At 35.9% G+C, this 26100-nt stretch overlaps 2 protein-coding genes across 4 annotated transcripts in view; one reads left to right on the top strand and one right to left on the bottom strand.

Annotated features, from left to right (window-relative positions):
* LOC116346880 overlaps nucleotides 1-25754 on the bottom strand; it is a 52069-nt gene extending 26315 nt beyond the window's left edge. The window contains exons 1-4 of one of the 3 annotated variants that reach the window (XR_004201639.1): nucleotides 25525-25754; nucleotides 24499-25438; nucleotides 24032-24247; nucleotides 23778-23848 (exon numbers count right to left, since the gene is read on the bottom strand). Coding sequence is in view for 1 of the 3 variants with exons in the window: in XM_031777151.1 (XP_031633011.1) it covers nucleotides 24156-24247; nucleotides 24499-25438; nucleotides 25525-25683 (1191 nt within the window). In the remaining 2 variants the exon portion in view is untranslated. Of the gene's footprint in view, nucleotides 1-23777; nucleotides 24248-24498; nucleotides 25439-25524 lie in introns of those variants that run through there. The other 2 variants (XR_004201641.1, XM_031777151.1) reach the window with 2 other exon arrangements.
* Nucleotides 1-26100, top strand: part of LOC116346874 — a 145163-nt gene that overhangs the window by 103290 nt on the left and 15773 nt on the right. The window contains exons 3-5 of the mRNA XM_031777135.1: nucleotides 22104-22400; nucleotides 23210-23381; nucleotides 23485-23698. Coding sequence (XP_031632995.1) covers nucleotides 22104-22400; nucleotides 23210-23381; nucleotides 23485-23698 — 683 coding nt within the window. The remainder of the gene's footprint in view (nucleotides 1-22103; nucleotides 22401-23209; nucleotides 23382-23484; nucleotides 23699-26100) is intronic.

Below are 26100 nucleotides of genomic sequence, written 5' to 3'. Positions count from 1 at the left end.
ACTGCGTGCATTGTTATATTGATTTAAATTTGGATTCTGGTGCCGGTGATGACTATGACCATCAAGATGGTGGTAACGGTTATGGTGGTAATATGCCATGCTATGTATTCGAATGGACAAAATGCCTGAAACAATTAAACCAGCCAATATTCAAGGGGATGTTGGCATGAATTTGTTTATTAGTTTGCACATGATTCTTTCTACGTTCATTTTATTTCCGATGACTTCGTTAGGGATGATTTAATAGTGGTACGTTCAACAAAATCGAACCATCTTAGATGAATGGTTAGAAATCGGTTGTTTTGTGCTTCATTGTAAATATTGACAATTCGATTAAGTCAAACACATTGGAACTGAAAGTTAGAACAATTCCCCCTCATTTGGGCGTTCAATATGGCTGTAAATAAGTCGTTGAGCTTTTCTACAAATCCAATGCATCTCAACACCGAATTTGAACGTTAAATTATAAGAAGAAACACCAGGCACTTGGTAAAAGTTGCGGCGTAAATCTATTGTAAAAGAAATTATATGCCCATTTGGAACTTTGACATTATTCCAACTGTAAGTTGAAAATATAAGGAACATCTTACACACATTTTATTAGTGCCAAACTCTGGTTATCATGTGTTATTTTACAATTTCTTTTAAATAAATATAAAATACATTTTAATCATAATTTGTCTACTTTGGTCTGCTTTCAAATTTGCTTATTTGCGCTTGTTTATTTTTAATGAATGAATTATGGTACATATTTCATATATAATTATGGAGCATTATTCATAGTTTAATTATATCATCCTTCACATATAAAATATGCAGTAAGCTGCAATTTAAGTGGAATAAATCATTGGTAGCCATGTTTTAGCCTTGTTATATTGATCATTGCATTAATGAGCCTAATTTCAATTTACCAAAAATCAGGACCATTAGGAATAATTTGATCTGATTCCGTTGAATATCAATTTTCAAAAAATATCCACAAATGCAGATTGAAGATGTGAGGTGCTTAAATTTGTATACATATGTATTGTTCAGGTGCACAACTGCACATTCATGTGAATGTTATACATTAATGCATCCAATTTGTTTTGCCGCTTATCAATAATACAAATTAAAATGTTCCAATTTCAAGCGTGACAATTGAAAATGAAAAAAGAGAGAGACGAGAGAGCTTTTGTATGTGTGTATGTATGTGTATATGAAAGAACGAGCAATGGATCAGAAACGGGGTCATACTTATTAATTTACACGTAAATCTCAATGCAAATGCACACAATTAAAATCAATATTAAAACAAATTTCTTGGTATAAATTCATTATTTATTGCAACATTATGCAATCGAATTAATTAATGTCACTGAAGATTATCTAAATGTTTGAATGTATCGTAGTGAAAAGGCAATTTCTGTTGTGAAGTGAGAGAGACATTCCGGTGAGAGGTCGATTAAGAGAAAAGAGTCACAATGCATAAAATGGAATCCCCATGCAAAAGCAATTATCAAGCTAAGAGCGATAGTAAATTTCTCACCGTCGAAAGAAGAGAAGATTTAGTATTAGCAAGCACAATAAATGAGCGCGTGTAAGCGTAAACTTGAAACATTGATAAATAGATTTGAATTGGTGCGAGAAAGTAAGACGATGTGTATACAATGTTTTCAGAATTTTTGCATTGAATTTTGGATTTAGGTATGTGGGGTTTAGTTACACTTTTGTGATAGAGAATTAGTAAATGTGTTTATATGTATCAGTTGCGTGATATCATATTAAATAAATTCACTTAAACCGGAAAACATATACAACGAGCTCACATTACCACTTCGATGGATTTTTCATTTTCATTCTCGTACATTCGTTTCCATTATTGTTAGTGTCGCTATCATTTCAAAACCCAACCAAATGGCCTCTTACTATTGTGGACAAAAAATACCGGTAATTTATTAATAAAATGAAAACTCTTTATTTATTCTTCAAAATCGATTTCATCGCCTTCAAAGTAATCCCCCTCGGCTGCAATGCACATACGCCAACGTTTTTTCCAGTCCTCGAAACAGTGTGTGAAGTCACTTTCTGGTATAGCCTTCAAAAACCGTAGCGATTCGCGTTCTATCGACTCGAAACGGTGTCTCCGGAGTGGTCTTTTGAGTGTAGAAAATAGCTAAAAGTCACAAGGTGCTAAGTAAGGCGAATAGGGTGGTTGCGGAATGATATGAATTGAATTTTTGGCGAAATGATCACAAATAACTAATGCAGTATGAGCCGGTGCATTATCGTGATGCAAAAACCACGAGTTGTCTGTCCATAATTCCGGCCGCTTTTTTCGAATCGCTTCACGCAAACGACGCATAACACCCAAATAATATTCCATGTTAACAGTTTGGCCAGTTGGAAGAAATTCTGAATGCACCACACCACGATAATCGAAGAGTTAACATAACCTTGAGATTGAACTTGCTTTGTCGTGGTTTTTTCGGCTTTGATTCGCCTTTGGTACGATATCCTCTCGACTGATCGGCAGTTTCGGTCGTATGCATAAATGCAAGTCTCATCTCCCGTAATGATGCATTTCATGGCCGATTGATAGTCAGAAATCATTTCTTGACACACATTAACACGTCCCTCTTTTTCAAAGGAATTCAATGATTTTGGAACTAATCGAGCAGCACAACGTCTGAGGCCTAAATGGTCTTTCAAAATTGTTTGAATCGATCCTTTTGAAATGCCAACAATATCGACAAGGTCTCTAGACGTTAATCGACGATTTTTGAGCACAAGATCTTTGATTTGCTTGACGTGTTTCTCATCAGTTGATGTTGATGGTCTTCCCGGCCGATGTTCGTCTTCACACGTTCTCTGCATTCTTTGAACATTTTGTACCATTCATACACTCTCTTTTGCGACATGGCCTGTTCACCGAAGGCCTTCTCCAACGTCCTTAACGTTTCTGCAGCAGAATCGCCAAATGAAAATTTATCGGTGTAAACAAACAAATGTAACCAAAAACCTCATAGAGACAATGCCAAAGACAGTGCTACCAACCTATAGTCGGAAGGTTTTCATGATTACTTTTCCGCGCGAAATTTTATTAATAAATTACCGGTATTTTTTGTCCACAATAGTATGTGCTATTTGCAGGTGCATAGGATAACAATTTAGTGGGGAGCAAGTATTTTGCGTGAATTGAGCTGTACGTGTAGATATGTGCGTGTTCGTGTGTTTCTCTCTCTATTTTATGTCGATGTTGCTCTTACATACATGTGTATCCGTCAGTATATGCTATATGAATATTTGCAAGATGCAAGTTTTCCATTTTTATTCCATGGTGCGTATTTGCAGAGTTTTTACTGAAAAACAAACATTCAAAACTACTTGAAGAGTGAGCGTCTCAGCTCACGGGTGCGTGCTTTTATGTATTGGTGTGTACTTGTATTATTTGTTAAACGTGCCGTGTACACTTAATGTACAAAGTTGTTATTTTTATTTTATTTTATTTATATAGTATAAAACATATCGATGGGCGAGCGAAAATGAGAAAGATTGTATGTGTTTTTTGGCTTTTTGCCCGGATCATCCAAAGATACCAATGGTGAGATGACCGATTAGCATGTACGATTCGCCGACTGGGAAAGCGCCTACGTACTAAACCACACCCTCGCACACTCTTTTACCACTCTCCCCGCGGTGTTTTGCCACCCTTCGTCCGTTTCGAGCATATAACTTACTAAGAGACGCACCCTTGGTGTGTACTCTCGACTCTGCGAAACGAATGCAGTGAAAAATTGCATGTTCGGCGTCTTCATCTTGTTCTGGGCAGGTTGGACATGCCGCAGAACTTTCGTGTTTAAACTTGTGGAGGTATTTTCGATACCTCCCATGACCAGGTAACTACAATCCCTTGTTTTCGATTCACCCATGTCTCAATGGCCGGTATTACTTAATGAGTCCATCGGCCTTTTGCTGTGGTGTCCCATCGAGTGTTCCATTTGGCCATCGATGTTGCTCTTTCTTCTTTTTTAATGCGTTTATACTCGCTTTTGTATGGGGTTCTTCTGTTGTAGATTCTCCACATTTCGTCAGCCAGTATATCCACTGGCATCATCCCGGCTATAGCTAATGCCGCGTCGTCTGATATCGTCCTGAAGCCACTTATTGTTCTCAGTGCGCTGAGTCTGTATGTGGTTGCAAGATTTCTCCTTATTGCTTTAGTCGTCAGTGCTGCTACCCAAACCGGAGCGGCATAGAGCAGTATCGAGCTAACTACTCTTGAGAGTAGGATTCTCCTACCGTATTTGGCGGTATTCTAGAGACCGCTGCTTGCGTTGATGCTGCCTTATTCTTTATGTACTCGACGTGGGACTTGAACTGGAGTCTTTTGTCTATCATGACCCCTAGATATTTGATCGAGTCTTTCGAGCTAATTATTTGGTTGCCGACTTTTATTTTCATATACTCCAGTGATTTACGACTCGTGATTAGGACTGCTTCCGTTTTGTGCTCTGCCAGCTCTAGGCCAGCAGTTTTCAGCCAACTCTCGACTTGCGAAATTGCTTCGTTCGCGACTGCTTCGATTCCTTCTATGTGTTTCGCTACGATGACAATGGCGATATCGTCAGCGAAACCAGCGATTTTCACTCCTGGCGGCAGTGGCAGTCTCAGAACACCGTCGTACATGATGTTCCACAGGAGTGGGCCTAATACAGAGCCCTGCGGCACTCCGGCTGAAACACTATAGTATTTCACTCCATCTTCGCTATCGTACCGCAGTTTCCTATCCGAGAAATAGCTTGCGATCAATTTTCTCAGGTAATACGGAGCGTCCATTCTGGCAAGCGACTTCTTCATTTGTGACCAGTTTGCCGTTTTAAAGGCGTTCTTTATGTCCAATGTCACTACTGCACAGTATTCTTTTGTTCCCCATCTCGCCCTCTATGGCGGGAGCTGCTCTATCTACGACTACTTTTATGGGGTCTAAAGTAGAGCGCCCTTTTGTAAAACCGAACTGCGCTTCGGAGAGAGCCCTCTTCTCCTCTGCAGTTGCAAGTAGGCGGTTGTATATGATCCGTTCCAAGATCTTTCCGGCGGTGTCCAGTAAACATATTGGGCGATATGATGAGGGGGCACCAGGCGGCTTGTTTCCTTTCGGTAGCAAGACCAGGTGCCGCATCTTCCATTGTTCGGGGAATAGGCCCACCTCGAGACACTGTTGCAATATTTCAATGAACAGGTCCGGCCTTTTTATTACAACCACCTTGAGCGCTTTGTTAGGTGCTTTTTTGTCCCCGATTTTCCGGCATGCCATAACTAGCTCATCTTCTGTCACTTTTGGTATGACTGCGTCGATCTGTCGTGAACTAAAGTCGATTGTTGTGATCGTTCTTTGTGGGAACAACGTTTCCACTATCGACTTTAGCATCTTTGAGCACGCTAACTGCGGGGACTTCTTACTCTTGCCGTGACATAACCATTCTGTAGACAGAGCCCCAGGGCTCCTGGTCTTGCTTTCTTTGATGGCTTTCGATAGTGTGTGTGTGTGTGTGTGAATAGAAAAAATTGGTTTTGATGTTACGAGTTAAAAAAAGACTAATTTTTACGCTTTTCATGAGATGACAATATATGAACGCTCTAGAATAAAAAAAACTTATTGTTTACTCGCATATCGAAACGCGACTCAAAACGGTTGCATATCAAAGCGAGACAATATTTCGTTACCAAAGAAATAAAGAACATTGATTTTTTTCATACAAAATGTGTAAGTTTCGTTTTGTGCTGATAACTAGCTACTGTTCTGCCATGTTTTAGTAACAGAATTTTGTTTCGCTTTGATATGCGACGCAGTTTAACGGTATAAATATTTCGCACTTTCGGAGGCTCGGTATAGAACACACAAAAAGTGAAAAAACTTCTTATTCTCAAATCTCATATACAATCAAATGGTCTGTCTGGATGATAAGGAACGCGATTTTTTCATTCTGATTTCACCAGGTGATACAGAAAATTGAGTAGTATTTGTAAATCGAAGAAAAAAAATTTAAATATTTTTCACCATCTACATATGATCGGCTGAGAATAAAAGTGACTTTATGTTTATTTAAACCGTCTCCATCTTATGTAAATCCTGTACAAATTATGAGACACTTTTAAGATTTTTTCTGCTTAAAGTCGCTTTTATTACCAGCCGTACATATATGGGAGATGTGTATGAAAAACACAGAAGACCGCTGAAATGACACTGTCGTACGTTCGAACATATTTTGCATGAGCCATTTCAGCGGTCTTCCGTGTTTTTCATACTAGCCTCCCATGTAAATGGTAAAAAATCGTGAAAAATGAAAAAAATAATTAATTTTTTTCTCTTCAATTCTCAAATACAGTGCGTTTTTTATAGAAAACCCGCGATTTTTTTATCAAAAATTTCAAATATCTTAAACATATTTTTGGTGTTGTCAGATGACACTCTAAGCTACGACGGAAAATAAATTTCACAGTTTTCAAATCAGTGCAATGGTTATTGTACAACGAAAATATGAATTCGGAATATTTTCGTAAGCGTTTTGAAGCAGTGTCTTTGCATTTGCATCCAGAAGGACCACAATGGTCGCAAGCAAAGGTCGCAAAATACATTAAAAAGTCGAAAGGGTTCGTAAATAAGTGGATCCAGCAGTATAAGCGTGAAAAAAATGTGAACGATCAGCCCAATATGAAGCCAAACCTAGCCACCTCGCCACAACAAGATAAACGGATAGTCAAGTTGTTCGATGAAAATCCAGGTATGACGTTGAATCAAGGCGTTGAACGGCTACGGCGTTTTAAAATAGACGTCTCGAAGACCACGCTCAAAAGAAGATTGGATGTTGCCGGTGTTCGTTATCGTAGTACAACCAAGAAACTCCTTTTGACAGAAAACCAGAAGAAAAACGCATTGACTGGGCAAAGCAAAATTCAACAAGAGATTGGAGCGAAGTTATATACACTGACGACTCATTCTTTTGGCTGGTGAATAGCACTACCCATGCCTAGTCTAGAGCCGAAAATAGAGTGGTCGTTCGCACGGTAAAGCATCCGAAAAAGGTGCATGTTTATGGATGCTTCTGTGAAGCTGGTTTTGGAAATTTAACCCTATTCACAGGCATTCTAAACGCCGTGAGGATGAACCAACTTTATTCATCGACACTGTTACCCACCGCCAAGAAGTTTTATGGCAACGACAATTCGAATTGGCTTCTATTAGAAGATAATGATCCAAAACACAAAAGTCGTCTCTGCACCGCTTGGAAAGAGGAAAATGGAATAAAACAAATGATCTGGCCACCACAGTCACCCGATTGCAATCCAATCGAAAATGTTTGGGCTATTATTAAGGCAAGGCTTCGTAGTAAAACACACCGCAACTTGAAGCAGTCAAATTTTTAACGTTTTAACTCATTTCAAAACAATGACACCATTCTTATGGTATATTCGAGTATACGCATTATCCGAGCGAAGATATGCGTTAAATAGCAGCTATTTATATATCCCTATAGCAATAGCTGATATAGATAGCTAGCTAGCAACATTGTATGAATGGCTGATGAGACATGTTTTGAGTTTATCGCTTGCGATTTTGTATCCCATTCTTGCTGATGTTGCCTCGCATTCTTCCATTTCATTTGGTTCTTATTATTCCACACACCGACTATATCAAATCGTCGTTATGAATGTGGATAGAAAACAATGTAGGAAACGCACGTGCACACAAAAATTATAGAAAATCCCGAAACATCTCATCATTTTATCTTTTAAATTGAAATTTCATTCATTTATCGCCTCTGGCCAATCAGGCGATCAGCATCATCTTATTCGTCACTCTTCATTGTAAAAATTTACTATAGTTAGATGTATGTAAAATTGTAGATTCACAATTCAAATGCCAGTAGCTCTTACACCTACGACCATTTTACGGCGAGAGTAAATGCTTGCCGCTGAATTTTACATCCTCTCTGCATACGTTGATAGAAATCAACATGGAAAAAATGTACACGCTCATTTACTTACACAACGAGAAACGTTATTTTCATTATTAATATCATTATAGTCATCAACATTACCATCATCGAATTTATCAGCGTCACTGTTTTTATTTCTTCTGTTTTGTTGAACATTGTAAGTCTTCGTCTCACTTCATCACTTTATCAGTGCCAATCCCAACTTTCAGTTCCCAGCGAAAGTTCTTTCAGTCGTTTAGCAGCGAATCCTCTGTTTTTATCTTTTTTTTTGCTTCACAAACCTTTTTATGAAACCGTTTAAATTGAAGAAAAGAATAAATTGAGAAAAAAGACGACAATGTAAAGACATTATCCCAGATTCTTTTATACTATCTATGTACGTATAGATACATATATTCTTTTCGTAGATTTTCCAACGCACTTGAATTAATGTTGTATCATGTCATGTCGTTTGTAAAAAAGTAATGAGAATTGAATTTATCAAATCTTAAAATCTTGTTTAATAGTTTTGGACGAAACTGTGAGCCGCCACAACTTATACAGCTATACACATTTATGTAGTAAGCAAACGAAATGACAAATTAAACGAGTATAACTTCTTCATTTTTCCGCTTCTGGTTACCGTGTACGCACATTAGACAGTCACCCGAAATAATATCATTGAAGGTGAAAAAAACCATTAATAAATGAATTCTTCGTAAAAAAAATTCAGCTACAACAGGTGTATATTAGAGTGGTTCGATTTTGACATATTTTCAAGAATCAAAAATCGTACCCCTATAACCTCTGTAGGAAGGTCATAGAAACATGACTATAACAGGGAATTCGAAAAAAAAAATGATTTTTGGTGATGCGCGGTTCCAGGTGGTTTTTAAAAAAAAATCAAATTTTGATGAATTTTGAGCACTTTAAAAATTCAATAAAAAATAGTTCACCGGGGGTTTTTTGGCACGAGAAAGCCGAATCTAGCGTTAATTTTGCAATACAAATAATGTTCGACATTATTTTCATGAAAAAATCACAAAAAATTTGGAATTTTGTATTGAAGTTTGATGTTATTGCCTGTTTGATGTTGTAATGACATGAAACTTTGCACAGAATGGTTTTTCTGCAAAAAATAATATACCGAAGTTTGAAAAAATTTCAATACAAATTAAGTGTATCTCCCATACAACATTCTTATTACCTATCTATGATAGGTGCGCATGCCAGGTGGCATTTTGAAAAAATCGCTAAAAATTAATAATATAATAATTATCTCAGTTTCAAAAAATTCGTTGCGTAAGTGGTTTTGGACTGGGGTCGTATATTTTTGGGAGGCCCTTTTTGAGTTTTTCATCAATCGGATTTTTCTGGCCATCTGTAATAATTATTACGTCGTTGGAAAGGTAAAAGACTCACCTTTCTGGATCCGAAGTCAAAATGGAAAAATTTTCAAAAATGTCCACCAGGTGGGCTGTTATGTGACATTTTCGGCGAAAAATGACCATGACTTTTTTCACGTGATCCAAATTTTTAACAAAATTTGTCTATGAAAAAAATCAAAAAACTTGGCGTTTGTTAGGGACCAAATATGTGATGATTTGGCGTATGTGTCATATCTGGGAAAATTCGAATTTTTAAAAAAATTCATTCCGAAGTTGAATTTTTTTTTCGACAAATTTTCAATTTTTCGGCCATTTTTGATCACAGGTATACGGGGTGTTTTTTAACAGAATCACGTCATTCTTAGCTTATTGGAAAGACATTAAGGTCATCTTGATGAAGCAATAAAGACATTTTGAAAAAATATTCAGCGGAAAAGGTTAGATCAGAATGACTAGACCTCGAAAAATCGGGAAAAATCGATGAACATCGAAGTTAATCGTCATTTATCTCGAAAAAATGTAAGACTGGCGTGGCTTTTTTCATCATAGATCGAAAGCGCACCAACATTGTTTTATTTGGTGAAAATTGGGAAAAGTGTGAACTTAAGCGGCCACCTATATTTTAATATCTTACTAATCCACTGTAATGTGCTAGGTTTTTACTTTGTTGGTCCACTTTGACAACTGATTTTACATAATTCGAAAACAGCTTGAAATCTTTCTTTTAGAATGATATTTCGGAAAAAAATGTTTTTATTCGATTGCTAAGAAAATTGGTACTGGGGGGTTTTTTGGCACGAGAAAAAAATATTTACATTTGGTATGCGTATATGAACGAACGTGTCACTGAAAATTTATATCAGAACATTTTTAAATTTACAGTATTGCGTCACAGTGGGAACTTCGAAAGAAGTGTTTTGTACTTATTGAGTTTAATCTAAATATACTTTAATTATTCATGAATGTGGCGTGTAATTTTTTTGTTTCTACTTCAAAAGTAATGTGAAGCGTTATTCGGTGAAATGATGGTGTCGTCGATTTTTGATTTATTCCATTCTACAATGAGAGTTGTCTGCTCATGTTTTACAATTCTGGCCATTTTTGCAACCTTTTAACCATCATGGCAAAAACTGTCAATTGGTGCCGTCATCATCTTTTCAAGATTCTTTATGCATCAAACGCATAAAACGAAATATCATGCATACACTCGGTGCACATTAGCAAAAATGTGTCCAAAGGCGATTGGCATGGCCAAATGCCGAGAATGATTTTCGTGTTTTTGATGCTTCGATTACTCAATAAAAAATTCAGATGTCGTTTCATTTGCATGAATTCAAAATTGAGACCATTTATATCCATTGTTAGCTCATCAAACAAAATTTTCTTCAACATGATTTCGATGGCAAAGAGGGGAATAAGAAAAAAACAATCAAACGGATTTTAAAAAAGTAAAAATGAGAATAATTCAAACAAAGAACGAGACATTTTTATACAGAGGGAAAAAAGCGATGAAACTTCGAGACTGATGTGAATCAATTCAACTACTAAAGAATTCATACAATTTGCAGACAATAGTTTTTCCCGTTGACTTTAATTTCAACGTGATTTATTCAGAGAAATGTGCATATGCTTCGGCATGCTTTTCTTTTTCTTTTTTATTGTCATTGTGGTTCCGCATTCTGAAATTTTATGTCGTCGAATTTATAAAAGATTTCGAAGCAAAATCATACCCACATGATGAAGGCTGCACAATAATCCCTATCGATATTTGCATACACACATACACGCAAATTCTCTTGATGTTCGTATTCTATTTTATTTTGGATTTGTTCTGCAAAAACACTTCCAACCTCAGCCCCAGCCTAAGAGTTTTTCATCAAAAGTAAATTTGATCCCACATTGAATGCAAAAGACTGCAAACAGTTGGATCAGTGCTCTTTTTACATCTCTCTCTTTATGTAAGTAACTCGTTAGATCCACGTCGAATGAATTAACCATGGTAGCATACGGTTGGTATATGCGTGGATACAGATATGTGCCAGTGTACGTTCAGATGTGAAAAGAATGCATAAGTTTTTTTGGTGTGCTCCGCTCTTCAAATGATTCGATCAACTTTCTTCTTGAAGGGAATGAAAGACCTGCACACGCTCAACATCAAAAATGCAAAATAGTTTCTTAGACAAAATGAGAAAAATGATTATAAATTAGATGGTATGAGCAATGAATGTAAACCGAATTTGTATGCGAATAATGAACGATCGAAACGTTTATATATATATGGTATGTTGGGGGTAATAGATAGGGGTAATTTCTATCTGAGCAGAATTTTGAATTTTTCCCCAGGGGGGTGGGGGTGCCCCCAATTTTACAAAAGTTCATCCGATCAAAAAATAATGTACTACAAAATTGTTCAGAATGACGTGAGAAATTATTTAGGATCCCTCCAAGTCTCTCCACCCTTAAGGGGGTCGGGGGTCAAAAACCCTCAAGATATGATTTTTTTACCTGATACCCCGAAATTCGGTATCAGCACGCAAAAATACCTTAGAATTGATATTTTTCTCATCCACCTTTTTTCAAGAATTCTGGACTTAGATATTGCATTAAAAAGGCAAAACAATATTTTTTCTGTAGCCAAATGTGAGGGGCCAAGGAATCCATTTTTGACATTTATTTTGCGATATAATAACGTTTTTATACGACTTCCATACAAAAAAAATGGTCGTCTTCCTCTTTTTTTCTATTTTTTTTTGTTGATGTCGATTTTATCATCAGATCAAAAAATTATGTTCTACAAAGTTGTTCAGAATGATGAGAGAAATTTTTTGTGTCAGCTACCCCCAACTCCCTCCACCTCCTAGGGGAATCAGGGGTTATAACCCCTCAACACCTGATTTTTTTCACCTGAAACCTAAAAATTCGGCTTCAGCATGCCAAAAAACCTTTAGAAAGATTCACCCGAAAAATCAAATGATTTTTTTTAGATATAAATATAAAAATTATTTTATTTTATTTTTATTATTCCAATTATTTGGAATAATCAATACTTTTTTCTCAAAACTCGTTTTTAATATTTCCATTTCAATTTATTTAATTCTTATTTGCGATCATGCATGCGATGCAATTGTGCCGTTTAAGAGTTAAATGAACTCTACTCAGTAATGACAAATGCAGGCACTGGCAATTTTCAGAAAAATTGACATCGTTCTTTAAAATTTATTTATTTTTACTTTTCTAAAATTATGTTTCTGTACTCCTTTGACTTTTCAAATTGATTTTCATTATTGCGACTATGCGCGCCATCTTTTAGAGTCAACACAATACATTTGTTACAGTGTTTTCGGTAACAGATAAACCACGGCTATGAAATTTATACAGTGTAGTGCTGCCCAATGGCAGATACAAGATACGCAAAATAAACTGATTAAAAAATTGTGTCATTTTTGAAACGAAGAACCAGCAATAAACAATGAGAAAGTTTTACGAATTCATTGATATTGCATTAAAAAGAAAAAGAATTCTCATTTCAAAGTGCAAAATCTAATAAAAGTACAGATTGGGACAAATGAACACATAGTGATGATACTATCGAAATGTTGCAAATATTAACAGTACAATTATACAAACTAAACTTTATGTCATCGAATCATAAAAAAACGAAATTCATTAAAGTATTAAAGCAATGTTCAAACGAGAAGTTGAATGAAATTATATTTTTCTTGATCGAAAGCGCATATGTTTTTTTGTATCTGTATGTTTTACTGTGGAAATTAGAATTTATCGTTATCCGAGCATTGTCCGCATACTTTTCAGGCTCTGTCGAAGATTTGCACAATTTATTCTTTCATCTGCAAATTTTTGGTTCTATTTTATTTCTCTAATGGATCTCTTTGATTGTTAAATAGAATTAGAGGCGGGGAGAGAAAGAAAATCGGAATATTCCAATTGCTCTCGTTTCATTGTGCATTGTGTGTCATGGCTTATGGTTGAGATGCATATAGTCTAAAGAATGCAACACAATTTCTTCATTTTTTCTCTCACAAATGTCTATTTATGTCATTTTTATGGTCAAAATGTCGAATTTTCGTCGTCGCCCTTCGTTTTTCTCTCATAAGTGTCGAAAAATGTCATGCGTGAATTATTGGCATAAAAATGACATTAATTGACATTTATGAGAGAAAAATGAAGGTCGACGACGAAAAAATGAAGGGCGGTGACGGAAATTCGACAAAGTTTCGACATTTATAATGTCACGATAAAATATGCTGCATAACCTCATCCTTTTTTGATTCAATTACGCAAACGTTTATTTATTGACTAAAGAATTTGTTTTGCAAATGACGAAATTTAAACACATAATGCACATCTCCCAGACCAATGTTATTTTGTTGATTTTCATGCCGATAACAAATTAGCCGATGTAGTCGTATTTTCTTCGCTCATGATGTTATTTTCAGAGCAGTATATCCGCTGATATTCTCAGACGCCGGTGCTCAGCTGCTGAGTGCGTTAAGTTGTACCTACTTTCTAAAATTCTGTTTCGCTGTTGTATTTAACGTTCTCGGCAGCTGAATACCAGCGTTTGAAATAATCTGTCGCTAATCGTATCTGATATACTGTTCTGGTTATTGTGTTGAATGTGACAAAACTTCCAATAATAAGCAATAAAATGTGACAGAATGACTTTTTCGATAAGGAAAATACAAACAAAACTATTATCATTTCAATGGAAATGAGTGTAGAGAAACGAGAACAATTCACCAAAATGTATCCAACACTTCGAAAATGTATTGTGTTTTTATTCAAATCTATTTCGATCATTATATAAATTGGTATTTCGAGGCGTGTTTTGTGTACGAATGTATGCTATACCTACTGAATCTCGTCTATGGACACATTACAATGTAAATAATGTGGAAATATTTGGTTTTGGAGAAGGAAGACGATAAAAAAAGTAAGCGAGAGTGAAATATGTGAAATATGTGTAGCGAATAAGTGTCACATGTCACATGAAGTTTGGTGTATTCAGGCCAAAAAGCACATTCGAAAAATGGAAAAATGGGGTTTCTCAAAGCGACTTTCAAAAAGATTAAATACCAACTAAATAAATGGTGTATACGTTGTACGAAAAAATAATAACGAATGAAATAGTAATGTTTGACATTCGAATGAAGAGGTATTTCAAATTAGCAAGATTTTTATTTTTCATAATTCATCGTAAATTGAAACCATCCAACATGAAAAAAAAACTATAACCTTCTGTTTGCATCAATGTTTAAATGTTCCAAACATTTGAAAAAGCAGATTAAACTCAATTGAAAATTACAGAAACCAGTTGCTGTAATCAGAGCATAAACTTTGCATTTTTTTTAAATCCACTTTTCGTTTTATTTTTGGCAGCAAATGCCAATTTAGCATAGAGTGCAAAATAATCACATAATCTTTTCGATTGCTTAAATTAAAAGCAAATTCACACGACTTGGAAATTTTGAGTCGGAAAAGTGTCAGTTACAATTTAAAATATACTTTTGCACCTTCCGTATCTAAGTATCGAGTGAGTAACCATTTCCTGATTTTTGGTGTTTGAGTAATTAATATTACGACATGCAATTTCCGTTCAGGTAATACGTTTCATACACTGTAAAATAGAAGGGATTAAATATTAATCATTTGGGATTTTTCATCAAAATAATCCAAAAGGATTAAATTTTTCGCACTATAGGATTAAATTTAAATACTTACTAATTGTACCGAATTATAGGACCACGTTGAAATTCCGCACAAAACCCAGGGCTTACGGCCGAGAGCTCCGCGCTTGATCTAGATGAGAACGCAATGTTCGTTGTGTTGTTTGTTGATTCTGAAAATGACAATGATTATATCAATTTCTAAATATGAACGTAAATTAAAAGTATGTGTAGCTTCAATTGATTAGATAAATTCAAAGCAGAATCATTGAAATGATAACATACTTGATTGGATGCTGCTCGTCTTGATTGTCGAGCTCGTGCTGGTGGTGCTGGCGGTGGATCTCCTCCTCCTGCATTTTCTTCTTCTTCTTCAACATGCCGTTGAAATGCTGGATGTAGCTCTATATTCATAACAGCACACCATCCTGTTTGTTTGTAAGGAATAAAAAAAAACGAATTCATTGTCTATTGTTCATTGACTTGTTCATATTAAACTGAGAGCATATCAATTTAACATACACAAACCTTTGTAGAGAATGTTACGACCTGCATTTGCATCACGATTCCAGGTGATAGTACGCCCAATTAGAGTTTTCTCTTCATATTTACGAAATTTTGATGCCATACGTGGACCATCAGTACGGGGACGATGTTTTCGTTGCTGCGTCAATTTGCGATTGCTTTTTCGTGATTCAATCGGACCTTGGGCTTTTCCAAGCACATTTTCTCCACACAATGGTTCGCATCCATGGCATGTGAGATAGCGATATTTCTCCTTTACTTTGCCTCTTTTTGTCGGTTTTTCAAGTTCACGGAAGCACAACGAACATAATTTGGTCGTCCGAAATTCGTCCACCTCGACCACTGTACATTTACGGCGACGTTTCAACTTCTCGAACAAATCTCGCACCTTCGATCGAATATATCCTCGGGCTGGTGAATCTGCCGCAATGAAACGATCACCGACAAATATGAACGTTTGCTTACCATCGATGAGCTTGGTTGCATATGCATCAAGTGCTCTATTCGTGTCAATGTACTGGATAAATGCTTGCAAAGCGTATTCATACTGTGTGTATGCTGTGAACTTTTCTTCAAAATGACGCAAAATATGATCAGCATATGATTTATGGTCTTCGGCTCGTAGACCAGGCTGCTCATCAAATGACTCACGATGTAGACGCATCTTTTCATCGATTTCAATTGTCAACTTTTTGCGCCATTTGTTCCGTCGCGATGAATTTATCATATCTTGGTATTGGCCCGATGTCAAACGAATGATTGTTTCAGTGCGATTATTTCGATCGTTGAAACGTTAACCATTCATTCCTAGATGGCGTTGGGATCTTCTTATTTCAATAGAAACGCATCACAGTGAAAAAAGAGATACATGTGTAGTACATATGAACCGCCCAGCATATGTGAATTTTATTTTTTATCGTTTTAGGCAATAAATCTATGGTTTTCTTATGGCTTCTTTAATCCGAATCGATTTTCGCTCATTGTGTGATTTTGGAGAATATTAGTGAAGTGGACTACTGAGCAACCCCCGCATGCACAAATTCGGTGCGATATGAATTTGTTATGCACAAATTATGCACAAAATATTAGCACTGAGAAATTTCAAGAAATTTAATCCGAATCGATTTTCGCTCATTGTGTGATTTTGCAGAATATTAGTGAAGTGGACCACTGAGCTACCCCTGTATGCACAAATTCGGTGCGATATGAATCTGTTATGCACAAACTATGCACAAAATATTAGCACTGAGAAATTTCAAGAAATTTAATCCGAATCGATTTTCGCTCATTGAGTGATTTTGGAGAATATTAGTGAAGTGGACCACCGAGTTACCCCTGCATGCACAAATTCGGTGCGATGTGAATTTGTTATGCACAAATGATGCACAAAATTTTTATTTTATTTTTATTTATTCAATTTTAAAGTCTACTATAAAGCCGACTACATAGTGAAGTCTTAGTTTAGATTAGTTTTGCTTGGAAAAGAGTAGCCAATGACTCTCGTTAAAAACCAAGTTCTTTTCTAATAATTTGATAATTTGATACATAATGAAACGGATAGATATATACCAGACATTAGGTTTGAGCCATGGATATAGCGGCCGCTATTTCATAGCCGCCATTCATAGGCGCTATTTATCTCGTTTTAATGCATTTATGCATATTGTGTGTTATTTTCTACATCTCTCTCGTACTCACATTCAAATGTACAAAAGAATAGTAGGCTATGATATTCCTACTCGGTGTTACACACAGCACACGAATTAAATAGCGCCTATGAATAGCACCTATAAAACAGCAGCCGCTACATGCATAGCTCGAGCCTAATGTCTGATATATACAGTCATAAATAGATAAATTAACAGTCATAGATAAATAATTAATAGTTTTGATAGTTTAAAAAATATATAAATATCAAGCAAAAAATTGCTGAGTAATATTTAGCGTAAATTGTAACTAAAATATTGTATATGTATATGTAATTGTGAGATCATATTTCCGGCTTAAGTCTCTTCAAGTCTCTTCATCACAGTGTATCATTGCGCATCAACATTCTCTTTTTTGGTTTTATTTCATCTCATTCGTATCAACGTTCCCTGGATTGGTGTTTTCTTTTACTGGATCAAAAGACAAACACCAAAGAAAACTTCTCGTATCACAAGCTTAAAATTCCATTGAATATCGAATCAGGAAGTTTGTATACTGCCTTTCTAAAAGACTCTCGTTCCGCAGTGACATCAGTAAAAAGTGCAATTGCATTGTACAATTTACATGCAGTAATAAACGGTGAGTTGTCTGTACTCCCCAAACGAGTTCTTGCTAATTTAATGAAATTCGGGCTTCGTGTAAAGTATGATACTGTGAAGAACGATAATTGATTTCGTAGATTAGGTGCATTCAGACGTCCCGATATGATATCATGCAATAGAAATAATGATGCGTTTATTCTCCTTCTGTTTAGCGATTGTAAATTCAGTTCTTCACATCTTTCATTATACGGCCGAAGCTCAAACTCATTTGCTGAATTATTTGCACTGTTGCTTGGATGTATAAACTTTACAAGTTGTTTTTGGATACTTTCAATTGCCTTTATATATTTTGAACAGCTTGGAATCCATACTTGTGACGCAAATTCAAGGTTTGAGCGAACTAATGCAAAATATAACATTTTCGCAATATCAATGTTGAACGTTTTATAACAATGTCTTTTTACAAACGCCAGTATTGCGTGTGCCTTATTCGTAATGAATTCAACATGTGTCGAAAAAGACAACTTTGCATCAAAGTATACTCCCAAATCTCTTATTCCTCCCGTTCTATCAATCTTAACTCCATTTATAAAGTATTCAGCATGTATATTGATCTTTTTCATTGAAAACGTCATAATTTTACATTTCGATATATTCACCTCCAATCCATTACTATCGCACCATAAAATAAATTTATTTATTGAGTTTTGAAGCGCTTCTGTATCTTTTACGGTCTTTATAGCTTTTGCAATCTTTTTGTCGTCTGCAAAATTTAATATCAATGAGTCCGATGAATCCTCATCTGAATCGTCAAAAAACATGAGAAAGAGAAGTGGCCCCAGCACAGTTCCCTGACCAACTGAGGATGGAGTAACGTATACATCTGATAAAGCTGATCCAACTCTCACCATGTTTTTACGATGCCCAAAATATGACAAAAACCATTTCAATGATGAGTTGCTTAGTGGAAATTTTGACATTTTCCTTACTGCCAACATTTGATTTACAACATCAAAAGCTTTTTTAACGTCCGCGTAGAAAACGTCTACTTGTTCTTTGTGTTCAAATGCTCTGTGAATGTACGACGTTAATTCTAGCAAATTCGTCGATATGTTCCTTGTTGGCAGAAATGCATGTTGATTTTTCGATAATCGTGGAAAGATCACCAATTTCATTTGATTGTATGCGAGGGTGTCAAGCATTTTGGCAAATAAAGAGACAACACATACACCTCGATATGTATTTACATCCCTTTTATTACCTCCTTTGTGAATTGGGGTCACCTGACCAAGCTTCCAACGCTCGGGATAACTACATTCCTCAAATGACTTTGAGTATATCATAAATAGTGGCTTTGTTAATGATTCAGCGCACTTTCTAATGACGATTGGTGGAATTTTATCAGGACCCGCACCTTTTGATAAATCAATGCTTGATAAAATATTGAATACAGCATACTCGTCGATTTTAAATTTAGAAAAACCATGATCCACACGATTTTCAATGAAAGCATTCATATCGATATCGTCTTTGTGTTGAACAAAAACCGAAGAAAAGAATTCTGCGAATAAGTTGGCCTTGTCATGATCAGTAGATGCATTTTCGTTATTATAGGTCATTTTACTTGGAAGCGAATTTGATTTCCTATTGCCATTTATAAATTTCCAAAAAGCCTTAGGATCATTCTGACGATCTTTCGCTAGTTGTTTGATATAGTTAGTATACAACTCATGTTGACATAACTGGAAAACCTCATTCGCCCTCTTAAGCTTCGTATCATCCGCATTCATATTTGATTTTCTAGCATTTTGCAACTTCTTGTATTCACGATTTCTAATGTGTAAAATATTACCACTGAGAAATTTCAAGAAATTTAATCCGAATCGATTTTCACTCATTGAGTGATTTTGGTGAATATTGCTCAAGTCGACTACTGAACTACCCCTGCATGCACAAATTCGGTGCGATGTGGATTTGTTATGCACAAATTATGCACAAAAAAATGGTAAAGAAATTTTTTTATTTTTCCAATTATTTAAAAAAAAGTGGTGAATTTGTGTGGGAAAATTGACGTCAAATCGATTTTGATGCATTTTTTGCAGTGTACGACCGATCCGAAGGCATATTTGGCATGCACAAATTATGCACAAAAAAATGGCACAAAATTTTTTCCGATTTTTTGGCCATAGAAAAATGTTGAATTGCATCCAAAACCGAAATTCACCACAAAATATAAAGCTGAATAACTCATCAGCCATTTATGCACAAATTCTAAAAATGCATGCACAAATTCGCACAAATTATGCACAAAAAAATGGTATAGGTTTCAATAAGATACTCGAAAGTGACTTGCTGGAGAGTGTAAGCCTATTTCAATGGAGGAATGCTCATATCGCTGGTTTACCGGTATATTCACCAGAAATGGCGCACTACCTTTTTACGGTTGACGTATTGGATATTTGACATATCCAAGACACCAACCTAACGTAAAGGCACTCCATTTTACGTGTGTCTATGCTGAACCCATTATTCGTTGTGCACACCGACGACTTTAAGTGCCCTCCGAAGCACTTCACTAGCCCGAAACACGGCCAAATCTATTCCGCATTAAACCACTGATAATTCCTGAGCGAATCACGGTGGAAAAATACCGGGCCAAATCTAAAATTTTAATTGTTTATCATTGTTTTGGGTACGAGGAATTCAAATCTGCCGTCAAAATTGATATTTTTTGGTCAAAAATGACCACATTTTGGAACAAAATTGAATTTTTGAAATATAAAATGACTACAAATCGCAATAAAAAGGAACTTACATCCGTAAGTCTAACTTTTCCGCACTGTTTCCAAATTTCTTTCTTTATCGAACGAATATTTATTTTCCGAAAGATATTGAACATTCACTGGTAGGGCAGTACTAATTCAATAACTACCGAATTCTAATCTCTGAGAGCAGTAAAGTTTTTTTGGACAATAGACTTTTGTTGCATAAATAATTCAAAATATGTAAACAGGTTATTTTCATTCAGAATGAAACAGTGTTCCAAAGGAAGATTCATTTTGAGATATTTTTTTACAAACAACAAAAAAGTGTTTATTGAACTCAAGTTAAAAAATATAAAATGATCCCATTGGATTACTTTTTAGTCCTTTTGGATTAATCGTAGCTGAAAATTCCAAAATACTAAATATTAATACCACCGATATAAGAGTGTAAAGCGATATGCATGAAAGCGTCGATTCCATATGAATATGCGCATTCAAATATGCGCAGCAAAATATGCAATTTTGCACCGAGATTCACACTATTTGGCACACACTCAATAATGGTCCGAAAGGAAGCAACAGAAACAACCGGGCAATGTCAATGGTAACAATTTCAAATCAAGACCCAATTTTCGTCTCATAAAATGTTTCACTACTGCTGAGTATGGAGTGTCTGGCAACCATCCAGCCTCGCTCAAAATTTAAACGAACTGCAATGCAAAAATACTCATTATATTGACGTAACCTGATATTAAAGAATTTTTGAGAATCTACGTTTTAAAATCGAAGTATAAGTTGCTGGATACGTCGAATTTGTAAGTGCTCGTATTGGATACATTCACAAAAGTGAACATAGATACAATCCCAAATACTAACGGCTCACCTCACTAAACAAATCGAAATGAAAACGACTAGCAAAATGAGCTGCAACACACAAACACAAACATCATCATCAACAACAAAAGCAGACAGCAACAATAATAGCTTCTACTACCATCACCGTCAACTACAACGAATACAACGACTATTATAAAAAAACTTTTTTGGCTTGAGGCACAAGACTGCAGTCACCACCATTCGAGCGCCAAGTGTTAAACCAAAGTAGCCGAACCGTAAATATTCATGCCGAATTGTGGAATTTACATTTGTATATTTATGCAAAATGCTAAATGTTTCGTTAAATGCACATTCATTTCGACATTTATCTTCAATTTGCCTCTCTGTCTCGCTCTGTGTGGCGCAAACTTTGTGAGTCAGCCCTTATCATAATGACTTCATAAAAGATTTTATGACCAAACAAACGGAAAACTTCCGATGCAATTTTTCCCATTTTGTTTACATTTTGTCTTTGACAGTCGGAAATAAATCATGGTACAATGGTCTTGCAATTTTCCTACTATTTTTGATTTTGATTCGGTTCTTTTTTTCACATTCTCTATCCTATCATTACAAAGACAAAGAATATCTTTCATTAAAATATTTAATTCGACTATTTTCAATTTAATTATTTTGCCATTTGTTAATTCATCAGGTATTTCAAACAAATTAGTACCGATCCAAATTGTGCATGGATTTTCACCGGTGGAAAACGATCGACTGGGCGACCATTTGAAGCAACACCAACATCAACATCAGCATCAACATCAAGCGTTAGGTCGTGGCGGCCACGATTTCAACAAAAATATTCAACAACATGTGAAAGCGGCACCACCATTCGGTGAAAGTCATCATGGCAATGCCAAAGGATTATCTACAGTCGACAATATTGCCATTTCGGATGTATCGTCCAACGAACAAATGCTCTATTTCAGCAATGACAATGTCAAAGGTAATTATCTATATACAATATACATGTATATACCAATGTCGATGTATATGAATATTTTGGTATTTCATCATTTTCCACCAATTGCACTTCGACCAACCCAATTTTTGACCGTCCGTAATTTATTATCATCGCACAAATTTTTCAAGCGTATTTATTTTAATTTGTGTTAATTATAATTAGTAACGAGCGATATTCTTATATTCAATTTTATATTGGTTGCACGAATGCAAGCGGTTGCTTCATTCATCATCGCCATCATCCAAAATGCTCATGCATGCGTGCGTGTATGTGTGCATGTATAGTCGTTTTCAATAAGATCTGTTACAGCGAACTGTCAAAATTTTGAACAAACAACATACCCTCAACAAAATTCAAACCAAATTGACACGTTTAACTAAGGAGCCTTGTGTACTTTTGAATGGAAATGCGTTCCGAAATTCATTGTATTAGTTTGACAACACAGATCTTTTTGGAAACGACTATACAATGTAAATTTGGTTCACACAATGTTTACGTTGAGCGGATGATTACATTAAAAGTGTGCGAATAACATAAATTGCCAACGTTTTTTTTCGTTGTCTTTCTTTTTCTGAAAATGGTAATTGTTTTTAAAGAATGGTTTTTCGTGCTCTCGCACAACATCTTTATCATTTGTGTCGCTCAACATTTCATCATTTCAGTCTTGTGCTATACGTTATTATTATAACGCAGTTGAATTGCTTTTGTGCTTGCTGAACATGAAAGGCTAAATGGTTTTCATTATGTCATTTTAATTGATACAATTCTCAAAAAAAAAAAAACATTTGCAGGCAACGATGACTTTGACATCAGCGATGATGATGAATTCGATAGTAGCAGCAGTGGCAGCATTATCAATATCAAGCGAGATGATAATCAAAATGATGACAACACCAACAACAACAACAACAATAATAATAATCTTAACGATGAAACAAATATACTTAGGAATAGCAATAATAGGTACAGTAACTCAACAGTTATAATATTAATTTTGTATTTTGAGAATTGAAAGGGCCCGCAGTTTAAAATCAACCAACTAACCCGTGTACTCCAATCGTAACAGTTTAACTAAAAACGATGATTTGTATGTAAACGATGAACCACCGAAAATGCTGCCATTACGACCAATCATACGCGGCCCGTACGGCGAAAATGCTGACGACGATGATCACACAACCGAAACAACGATTGTTTACACAGAACAACACACTGAGGTGAAATTAAACTGCGAAGTTGATTTAGATATAGCGGCTGTCGTATGGATGCACAATGGCCAAGTAAGTACTCAATTTCATTGTTTTCTTTTTTTATTTCTTAACAAACGACGTGAAAAGTGCCGAGAAAAATGTACAAAGAAATTGGATATATTTCACTTTCTCTACGAATTGAGACTAAATGTACAATGTACATTAGGGTGTTTCCCATATCTGTAAATAGAAAAATGGTATTTTTTAATTGAAAGTAGACAAAATTCTATGCTGGTTAGTAGCATCGATACAACAAAGCGATTTATATCAACACTTCCCGAAGCGAAAAACGATTGTTGCCTCTGAATATGAATATCAATCACTCCATTATATGAATACAATCTCATAGTGAAGAATACTTACAGAAAAAAACACCTAGAAGTACTTCCTCGAAATGCTGAGACACAACAGTCAGTCTCAGTTAATGTAACAAATTACAATATTAATTTTTGATTAATTTTCGAGTACGAATGGTGATTGGTGACGCTTAAGGCTGCTGATTCGGTTGAACTGCTGGCTGTCGCGGTGATCGTCTGTCTAATCCTGCCGGAATATCCCATCCAAACAGCTCACAATGTCCTATTCAAAAGTAAACACACACACGGAAATAATGTATAGATTATTGGCAGAAATGATTTTTTTTTCTTAAATCTATACAAATGTTTAGATATCTCAACAGACATTTATTTTTTTATTAAAAAAATATTTTCTCAATGTCATTAAATATTGCATACATATTTATCATCGAGCGCTAAAATAGATCATTCAAATAGTGTGCATTTCATTTAATATGTAGAATATATGCAAATGCAAATTTCTAATACACATACCTTTGATGAGAATGCATTTGGCGGCGACGATATCACGATCCCAAGATGTCTTGTGTACAGCCATTAGTAGTTGCTTGTCTTCGATTTCCAATTCATTTTCATCATCGACTGCATATGGCTGTTGAACAGTTGCATACGGTGCATCAGCATTGACTTGAGCATATTCCAATTTACCACTCACTGTGTTTACTTGCCAATTTTTTGGATACACGGCCACCTTAGACAGTAAACGTTCAGCAGCAATATCGAATTCTTGCTCAGTCATGAGTCCTTCTGCCCAAAATCGCATCAAATAAAGTTCAACTTCATCTTTGTTGTACCTCAATTGCCGTTTGCTGCGCTGTGCTACGATTTTTGATGGTAAATATTCGGCGAAAATTGAATCGGGCTCCGCTCCACAATTTTCACACACTTTGAATCGATGGCTCCTTGTGGCTGGATTAAATCGTCGCCCACACTTTGCACAATGCTGCGATGTACCCCACTCATCTGTTTTGCGCACACGACAATTGCGACGTTTTCGAAAGCCTTTGAGTAGTTTGCGCGTACCTGGAGCTCTCACATGCTTTTTGATTCGAATGCACGAGTTTGGTGATATTTCTGCATTTCCCATGTGAATAATTGCGGCTTTATGATTGACCAAATTCCCAGTGAGTTTATCAACGGTTCGATTCGATTCGACGTACTTGTCAAACTGCAACAGCGTGTATTTCGGTGTTGTATACACGGCCATTCCTTTCTTGAGCATTTTGATACGATGATGAACGTAATCAATCCAGAGTATGCCCAGTGGTGATGGCATTCGCTGATACAATTGTCGATTATTTCGATCGTCCTGCTCCTCTTGGGTGAACTGCTTCGTCCATCGTTTTGCCTTTACATCGCGCGTCTTCTGCTTTGCCAGCCAATGGTACTTCTTACTGGACGTTTTCATGTTGACCTGAAATGGAAAAGTGAAGAAAAAAATTATTCACGTAACTGTATCACTTTCTATTTCTCAATAATGCCAAAAATTTAAACACTCACTTCTTTCTTTGTTTCGATATTTCGACGAACTGTGGCATTCCATGTTTTCATGCCTGGATCGATTCCCAGTTCGTAAGCAAATTTTCCGTCGATGAATTGTTTTCGAAGAATATCATCATTCTGCATCTGTTGCTTGTGTTGCTTTGACATGCGATACATAATCGACACAGATTCACCGTTGCTGACGATGGTATAATGGAATTCTTTGTTTTTCTTCAGTTTTCGATTGATGGTCGTAAGATCGAATACTTGATTCCAATAGAATTCTTTGTTCTGGCGAATGTAACTTTCGGTTGCTTGTCTACCATCAACTTGTGGAAGTTGTTTCGATTCGGCCAGCATTCGATAGAAGACATCATTGCACATGAACACTGCCTTTCGTTGATAATCAGGCAATGGAACAACCGAGAGATTTTTGATATTTGGTATCTTCACATTGTTATCTTGCGCCCAATTGTGCCACTCATCGATTTCTGTCTGCATAACGAGCCACATTGCAGTTGCTTTGAACCAATAATCGCCTTTTGAAAAATCCTTGATGTTGTGATCATTGGTTGGGCCACCAACTTCTCGCAC

Source organism: Contarinia nasturtii, unplaced genomic scaffold, assembly GCF_009176525.2.
Source record: "Contarinia nasturtii isolate CC-2019 unplaced genomic scaffold, AAFC_CNas_1.1 Cnas_scaffold_129, whole genome shotgun sequence".
In the NCBI taxonomy this organism is placed as follows: Eukaryota; Metazoa; Arthropoda; class Insecta; order Diptera; family Cecidomyiidae; genus Contarinia; species Contarinia nasturtii.
This window is presented reverse-complemented; position numbering and strand designations above follow the sequence as displayed.